The sequence below is a fragment of the Anopheles darlingi genome, chromosome 3, assembly GCF_943734745.1.
Source record: "Anopheles darlingi chromosome 3, idAnoDarlMG_H_01, whole genome shotgun sequence".
Classification (NCBI taxonomy): domain Eukaryota; kingdom Metazoa; phylum Arthropoda; class Insecta; order Diptera; family Culicidae; genus Anopheles; species Anopheles darlingi.
Genome location: NC_064875.1, coordinates 12,444,311 through 12,452,755, shown reverse-complemented (window position 1 = coordinate 12,452,755; position 8,445 = coordinate 12,444,311). Strand labels below are relative to the sequence as shown.

General features: G+C 49.0%; 1 protein-coding gene across 3 annotated transcripts; it reads left to right on the top strand.

The window, feature by feature from the left end:
- The first annotated feature begins 751 nt into the window (after positions 1-751).
- LOC125956089 (uncharacterized protein DDB_G0271670) lies at positions 752-8,445 on the top strand. 3 transcript variants are annotated; one of them, XM_049687625.1, is made up of 8 exons: positions 752-1,351; positions 1,459-1,575; positions 4,579-4,788; positions 4,910-4,996; positions 5,101-5,254; positions 5,558-5,956; positions 6,042-6,873; positions 7,609-8,445. In XM_049687625.1, the coding sequence occupies exons 1-7, from the start codon at positions 1,331-1,333 to the stop codon at positions 6,863-6,865; spliced, it is 1,812 nt and encodes a 603-aa protein (XP_049543582.1). In that variant the 5' UTR covers positions 752-1,330; the 3' UTR covers positions 6,866-6,873; positions 7,609-8,445. The 3 variants fall into 3 exon arrangements, with proteins under 3 accessions (XP_049543582.1, XP_049543581.1, XP_049543583.1); XM_049687624.1 differs by having other exon boundaries at positions 6,042-8,445; XM_049687626.1 differs by lacking the exon at positions 4,579-4,788 and having other exon boundaries at positions 6,042-8,445.

Here is an 8,445-nt window from a genome sequence, read left to right as displayed (position 1 = left end):
GAGTCATGTTGTGGCCCTGAATTAAACACCTGCAAAATCCTTTCAGGCGTTCAAACTCCTATTTACTAGCTTTTAGCTTAGTGAAGTGTCCTCTAGCTAGTGGTAATCCAGTGTAATGCAAACAAAAAGTCTAGATACATTGACATCCTTTCCACAAGAAGAACCACAAGTCTGTGTGTACCTGAAACCAACAAAATCCACCCATTTTCCCATCCACCATGGAATCAGGGAGCTGAACACTGCTGGGACTTGATGATGGACACCACGGTCCGGACACCGGATCTGGCGGGCGTGTGATGGACGAAAATCAAATCAAAGTTTGCATTACCACATTCCAGCCGGGGACAGAGGCGAGCGGGAATGGAAGCTCATCCTTTTAGCTCATTCCAAGGGAGTGGCCACCAAGCATGGAAACATTGAGCAGAGACAGAACAGGGAGCCCGTGATGGGGCCGGTGACAGAGTGAGGCGTTCAAATTGAACTCGACTTCGCGGTTCGCGGTCCGTGGCGTGGTGGTATGTGAACTAACGAACGGATTTTTGGCCGATGGAACAACAACAGCTGTGCCCGGGGTCGGCGACGTTTATTGATATTCCCGAATGATCCCGCCCCCGGCCATTCGTCGGGATGAATTGGATTCAATAAAAGAATCCCCGGCCGAACATGAATAACAGCGTACACCAGCGTCGAGTAACGGTGGAATAAATTTGCAAAAAAAATACGGGCAAATGAGCACAATGTGTGGCCGTACAAACAACTTCTCCGAGTGTGCGAAGCGTGGTGTACCGGTGGTAGTCCGAGACCGAAGACGTTCGGCTTTCGACCTCATGTGAACACGGCACGACCATAAAACAGTGGAAGCGCGTGGGCCGCGCCGCGTGGTCGAGGGTGATGGAAAGGATATCATAAAGGATGCCACCGCTCGCCGAAGCCCAACGACTGCTTACAAGTGATTTAGTGTGCATATAAGACGTCTGTGCGTGAGTGTGTGTGTGTTTGTGTGTGCCTATGTGACCCGTGGGGGGGTCTCACCGAAGGCTTTATGATCACGATGGCTGCTAGCAAGCGACGATGCGGTGTAAAGTTGGACCAGTTGCCGGTTGGACTGCTTCTCGAACCGCAAGGATCCACACACGATAGAAATCCTAGTACTACCGTCTGTTGGGCGAGTGTGTGAAACGCTCAGTAAAGTTTAGTTGTTGATCGTTGTTGATTGTTGTTGGACGTTGTAAAGGCGTGTTTATTAGAATGGATTGCTTTCAAGAAGTTATCGTGTAGTGGAACCCCGGGAACTGTTCCTATTTGTTCGTGATCCTTTTAACCGGCCAAGATGGGGAATGGCATGAACAAGGTAAGCTCCAGAGGGGGGAATGAGTGGCAGTAGTGCGGGGGTAATTAAAAAAAAAGGAAACGAGGTCAGCAACGGAGTATGGATTCGTGTATCGTATCGTACCGCAGGTCATGCCGGGGCTGTACATTGGCAACTATCGGGACTCGAAGGATTTCCAGCAGCTGGACCGTCACGGCATAACGCACATCGTCTCCATCCACGACAGTCCGCGACGTTTTCATCCGGTAAGTGACAACGCGGTGATCAATCGTTACACCGGATACACCCTCTTATTGGCAGTCTCCAAATCACTTCAATGCTTACACATACGCACGGGACTTCGTTAATTAGGTTAATGGGCGGCGCAATGACGTTACGCCCGTTGACCATATTTGATTGATTGCGACACACGGCTAGCGGTCAATGACTAATGACTTTTCGGTGACTCCGACGATTCACGGAGAAAATAAAGAAACATCCAACAAAACACTAATGAGAGCAAGGACGTTTTGGCAAAGGTGTTTTTTTTGGTCTATACAGAACTGTCTAGTGATTGCCGTTTCAGAAGAAGTTCGCTTGGTGACGGCAAAAACTAAGTTCTATTGTTTTATCGATAAAGTTTGCCCAAATAAAAGCACCCCGCGCAGTGGATCGCAGTGTTGATCTGTGATAACTCAGTGGCACAAACTTTCCTTAGTTTGACCCGCTCGAACCTCCTAAGGGGGGGGGGGGGGGTTGCGCCGAGTAGATTAACACAGCAACCAATGGTTCAAAGGCCTGCCACGTCCTTTTCCTTCCAGTGATTAGCAACTCCTTGGGAAAATGTGGCACCGGACACCGCGGTTGGCACACGGTTTCGTGAATAATTTATTGGGTTGTTTATCAGTTTATGAGTTCGTGTCCAGCGACCAGCTGTGGTCTCTCTTTCTCCCTTTGTCGAACTTGGGCAATCGGAGCCCCAACGCTCGATTAATTTATGCAAATAGATGCAATGGAAAGTAGGAATCGACATGCAAATCGCATTAAATGCCAGAACGTAATCGTTATGGTGGATTGTTTACTTTGTGCTTGATTGCTTCACTAGCTGGCGGCTGGCGAAGCGAAATGCTGAAATCGAACCCACAAAAGCGGTTTGCATTTAAATGGTAAATACGTACTGGCATAGATCGTACCGTGTATTAGGAATTGAAATTTTAGGCCCGAAAGCCACACGGCTGAACGATCCAATTAGTCATTAGTCCCTGGTGAGCAGTTTACTTTTATCGTGCACCGCGGTGCACACGACATTCGGACGGGATTTCATATCAGAGCCGAGCAGCCTGGCTGCTTATCGATATGGATATTGCACGAATGTGGAATGGGTTCGTTGCATGATTAACAACCTCCTCGTCCCACTCCCTTTTACCTCATGCTGTGTGTGCGCACGAACAGGCAGTGAAAAGCTTTTATTACATTTACGACCGATAAGGACCAGAGATACCGGATGCTTCCACCTCCGCCCATCACGGTTAACACGATGGGGCATTGATCAAACACGATGCGCCACGGAATGGATCTTACACGTTTACGATTTATGCGCTTCCCCGACCCGCCACAATGGAGAATGGGACATTGCCGGGGGGCATTGTTACGCATGATGAAAGATGATGCTACTGCGAAAAGTTGATGGATTACGTGGTAAGGGGGGGTGGGAGGGCAGAGAAATGGAAGACAACATCTCGATTCCCTTCGATATCCTGCTGTCTGTGAATCAAACGGGAACGTACGGTACGTGTGTATAGGAACAAGTGTGTGTAGGTACACAGATGTACACACCATCATCATCAATCTTGCTCAATCCAGCAGCTACCATTGTCACACGTTACAAAATATAAATAGAAACATGAAATAATAATAAAAAAAAAACACACATAAAACGAGAAAATTCGAAAAAAACAGATATAAAAAAATCGAACGAACGGCGTAAGCTGCTGCCAACTGGAGACAGTTCGTTCCAAGAACTACTACCCGGGCACTGGAGGATGGGATCGATCCGAGAAAGCGCGCGAACCCTGCTGGTTGATCAACTTTGCACCGACAGAGCACTTTTGTCGTGAATTATGAGCGTGAAAAGGAGAAAGAGAGAAAGAGAGAGAGAGGGTGTGTTCGGCATTGTTCACGCGGGCGAGCAAAGTTTTCCGAGCGGCTGATGCCCCTGACATTGTTTCACGATAATGGCGCCACGCGGATAGAATAATGTCCCCACCCCCCGGCACAGAATGCTTCTTTTGCCGTTTTTTTTCTTCTGTGTATTTCTGTGCACCAAATTCCAAGTGGAAAATGGAATCGCCAGCATGCAACCATACCTTGTCCGACCGATGGTCCGACGTGCGGTTACGTGTAGCCTCGCCGAGAAGGCTACAAAACTCCATGCACCATCCATGTTTCAGCACACTTTTTGCCACTCCGTTACGGGCTTTTCTAATATCCATTTTTTCGCCGGCTCCTTGTCCCCGCGTCAACGGGCTGTCAATTGGAAAGCTCAACAAGGTTCCGAGTCTTGAGAGCACTCACACACACACACGTCGAGGGGACACTAAAATGAAATTGGCGAAACCGATGAAACCGGTGGACCGTGAATGCACCGGGAATGGTTTCACAGAAATGAGGGAATGCGGCGAACCGTTTTGCAACTCTTGACGGTTGCATGGATATGTTTACTACGATTACAATGAACGTACGCGAATCCCTGTGAAGTGGTGATTACTTTTCTGAGAAGGCCTTGAGTTTCGGGATACTCTCGATGAGAGGTACTCTAAGCTCGAATGTATGTTAAAACATTCACATCCTTCACATATTTCCTATGAACGGCAAATAATTGAAGTTTCAAAAATAAATAACCTAAAAGTTAATCAACTCAATCCCTGAATAATGGCGGTCGACCTGTAGGCCACTTTCTAACTGAGATGGTTCGTTGAGAGAAGTTTTTAGCAGAGCTATCTGCTGCCGAATGCATCCACTCGGCATTAAATTAGAGTTTGCAGCTCGAACAGAGTTTGCAGCTTGAAAGGGACTCTCTCTATGGAAGGAACGAGGAATCTGTCATAATGTAAGATTTATACGCTGTGCGGATCCTTACGCAGCCGCTGTAAACCCAAAGCTACCGTTACCAATTACGATACCCCTGTGGCCGATATATTTATCATGTCTTCATCGTGCTCTCCTGACATCTCTTCTCCCTCTCCTTCTGATACCCCCCTCCCCCCTAGGACAAACACTATCTGTGCGTGATCGCGGCGGACAAACCGGACCAAAATCTGTCGCAGTACTTCGCCGTTTGTAACGATTTCATTCACTCGGCACGCCTCAAGCAGGGCAACGTGCTGATCCACTGCCTGGCGGGCATGTCCCGCTCGGTAACGGTGGCCGTCGCCTACATTATGGCCGTCACGCCACTCAGCTGGAAGGAAGCTCTGAAGGTAACCTTTGGGGTTGGGGTTGAGGTTGGGATTGGTGCGTCTCATCCGTCTGTCTCGGAACCTTTCCTTCTGACTTCCATTTTTCTTCTCCACTCCGCGCTCCGCGCTTCCGCTGCCTTAGGTCGTACGTGCCGGACGATCAATCGCAAATCCAAACTTGGGTTTCCAGAATCAGCTGCAGGAGTTCGAAACGAATAAACTACTCGAGGTAAGCGCCGGTATCGCGGCCGGTGGTGTGTGTGTTTGTGTTAATGGGTGAGACTCTGGGAATGTAATAAACTTATTCTCGAAATCTTCGTTGGTTTTTGGCAGGAAAGAAAGCGGCTTAAGGAACGGTTTCCCAGTCTGGCGCTGGAATCGTCGGACCGGGAACAGTGCTATCTATCGCTGGACTACTACGAGGAGCTCCTGGAGAGTAAGGGTGTCTGCGAGGGTCACTGCAAGTTCGGTAAAGACTGCCCAACCGGTAAGACGACTCGTACAGGTAGCGGCCACATCGCATTAGCTCATCATCGCTTCATAAGTAGCTTTCGGTCGCTTCGCTCGTTCTGCGCCACGGCTTATCACTCTCCATCCTTAGCCTGCTAGAAGCCCACCTTCCCTACATGCCGCTCTCCGGTCGCCGGAATCATGCCCCTTTCCATCACCATCACCGTCATTAGCGTCATCATCATCTTCATTCACATGGCTTTACGTGTATGGTGTACGTGTGTAGCGAAACTTAAGCGATTTTCCGAAATTCGAATTAACCCTGCGTCACCACTGGCAGGAATCTGCCGGCAGGATTCGCGAGGAGGCGCCGGCACCGGTGGTGGTGGCCGGGCAAACCGGAAGTCGAGTCTAGCGTCCAAAAAGCAATACAACACGTCCCTGTCGACGTCACCTTCGAGCTCGTCGCAGCTGTCGGTACGCAGTGTCGGTTCGGCCGGCGGTGCCCAGTCCTGCCCTACGTCACCCCGCTGCGGTAAGGCTTCAGCGGCCCAGCGAAGATCGACCGGGGAGCCCGGCAGCGGACCGGCCGGTAGCCGTATGCCCGACAATCCCCGGGCGGCCGGTGAGTATGCGGCCGAAATAGACATCGGGGAGCTGTCGGAGCTCCGGCGCAGTAGCAGCATCGTGAGCACGTACCGGCCACGCAGCAGTCCCGCGGGACTATACTCCTACACGGGTAAGTGGTAAACTGTCGTAACGTAACGCATCGCTCCGGAGTGAATGCTGATAGGCTGTTTTCTTCTCTCTCGGGCTGTTTGTAGGATCTGCACCACCGTCCATACACGGATCGAGGGTTGACCTGAGTGGTGGCGTCAGTGGAGGCACCGGATCCGCCATCTATCTTGGTTCGTCTAGCGGAGGTGGTGGTGGTGGTGGTGCCGGAACCGGTAGCTCACCAGGACCGTGCCGTCGGTTGAGTATGCGCTCGACTCCGAAATCAACGCCCGAATCCTCCCCGAAGGCATCGCCCAAGAAAAGTGCGACCACTCCGGGCAAGATGGCGGCCAGTGCGTCACCGAAAAAGACTGCCGCGGCTAGTCCCAACATCGGTGGCCGGAAAGGGACATCTGGAGCTTCACCATCCAGCAGCAGCAGCAACGCTTCACAACCGTCACCTGCTGCTGCCGCCATCACAACTGCTCAACCTGCCAAAAAGGAGACGAATGCCAGTGGCAAAGCGACTGCCTCCAAAACCACCGTCCCAAGTAATAGTAATACCGCCATGACCCCTGGTAGCACGACGACTAGCACTGCGACAAGTACTACTAGCACTACTACTACTACTACCACTTCTACTATTGCTGCTACTAAGGCCAAAGCCGCTACTACGCCCAGTAGTGCAAGGCGTTCCGAGGTCCCGACGACACGTACACCTTCGATTGTGATAGACATTGGTGCGAATCGTCCCGATTGCGTTACAGCTTCCACCGGCAAAGCGAAGAAGGATATGAAAGATGGCTTCAGTACCAAGGATGGTCAAGGTGCTGAAGGTGTTGCCAATACTAATAGGAACAGTGAGACGACGGTTACTCGCCAGACAGTTACGAGTAATAATGCCAGTAATCGGGACGCGCGGAAAGAGTAGTGGACCAGGTGCGCAGAATCCTTGGGAGAAATCATTTGTGAAAACTCTTGGCTTTAAGAGACGCTTGAAAGGAAGGAAGGAAGGAACAGCCCGAACGGGTGGTAATGCGGGAACGCTCAATATCTTAGCTAAGTCACTCAAATCACATAATCACACTCATAGCGTAGGTTAGCGAACTGACTTCCCATATTATATGCGGTCCCTTTTTCAACAAAATTCCTACGCCAAAGAGCGTCCCCATAGTAGCTACTATCAGACTAACGCTGCTACGAGCGCTTTATGTGTGCATCAATTTTGGGGGAGGGGACACAATTTTACTGTTCGGTTTCGAAAACCAGCCAAGATTCCTTAATTCGGTGATGGTTTTGTGCATCACAAAACTGGTGCAATGCAGGGGTGTTGGTTGGTGGAAACTTTAGTGGAGAGGAGGGAACGCACGCGTGCTTCTTGTTGGTGTGATAGCTTTGGAGGGAGCGGTCTGCGCAGGAATCGCGGACAATTGTTGGCATGTTTAATATGAAATATTATGGGAATATGAAAATGAAATCAAATAAGGCATAAGAACGGTACAGGGAAGGAGATGAAACTAATTGTTTAACATTTGGACGCATCAATCATCATTGAAAAATGGCATCCAGCGACCAGTATTTAGCAACGTACAAAACATATTTACAACACGTTTTTTCAACATGAAAACTCACAAAATGAAATAAGTATCACAGTTGACTTGTTTTTTTTTGTAGATGCTCCTTCACCTGAAACATAGTGCTACCGGTATGTTGGATTTGTTATTTGTGAAAGCCAAACAACTTACTAGAACAAATAGAAAACCTTTGTTTCGAGCGATCTAGCTGCAGCACAAAACTCACGTACAGCAATTGTGTGATGACCACGGATAACCACATCATTATCAACTTCATCATCAACAGCAGCAGCAGCAGCAGTAATTATACGTACGCTTCGCGATTGTAGCTTTAGCTTTAGCAGAATGCGCCATTTCAAGCATTGCTCGGCGGAGGGAAGAAGAATCAATCACTAGCTTATATTTGTTCCGGTTTGGGCATTAGAGAGATCAAAAGAAGCACAGGAAGATAGACGGCAAGGGATAAAGAGAAGAGGCGAGGAGAATGGCGAGACGGGTGGGGCGTCGCCGAATGCAATAATATACATATGACGGGTTAGCAATCCTACAGTGGGTGTCGGATGTCGAATGTGGCTAAAAAGCTGATAAATGAATGGCACAAACAGATTAGATTGTTGGACGATTGTTGGAATGGAATGTATTTAAAAACGGTTGATCAATAGGAATGTTAAATGAAGGATAAGCGATCCTGCCCTGGAGGCGCACAATACACACACACACACACACTTACACGAACACACCCAGAAGCACACATACACACGCTGATAAACACACTTACACACAAATCGAAATGATATATTTATATTTAGCTGTTTTATACATTTATTTTGATATGAAAAACCAAAACCCAACTGTGAAGCAGAACAAGCGGATTGTTTGAAGCCGGGAAGCAGGGGGGGGCAATTCAAATCGGTTCCAAAATAAAAAAAAAGCTTAT

What these genes read in the sequence shown, in the direction of transcription:
- LOC125956089 (XM_049687625.1), top strand. Translation starts at nt 1,331, where the DNA reads ATGGGGAATGGCATGAACAAG. An exon ending in GCTGGAAGGAAGCTCTGAAG is followed by an intron (nt 4,789 to 4,909) that starts GTAACCTTTGGG and finishes CCGCTGCCTTAG; the next exon opens with GTCGTACGTGCCGGACGATC. An exon ending in CGGTAAAGACTGCCCAACCG is followed by an intron (nt 5,255 to 5,557) that starts GTAAGACGACTC and finishes CACCACTGGCAG; the next exon opens with GAATCTGCCGGCAGGATTCG.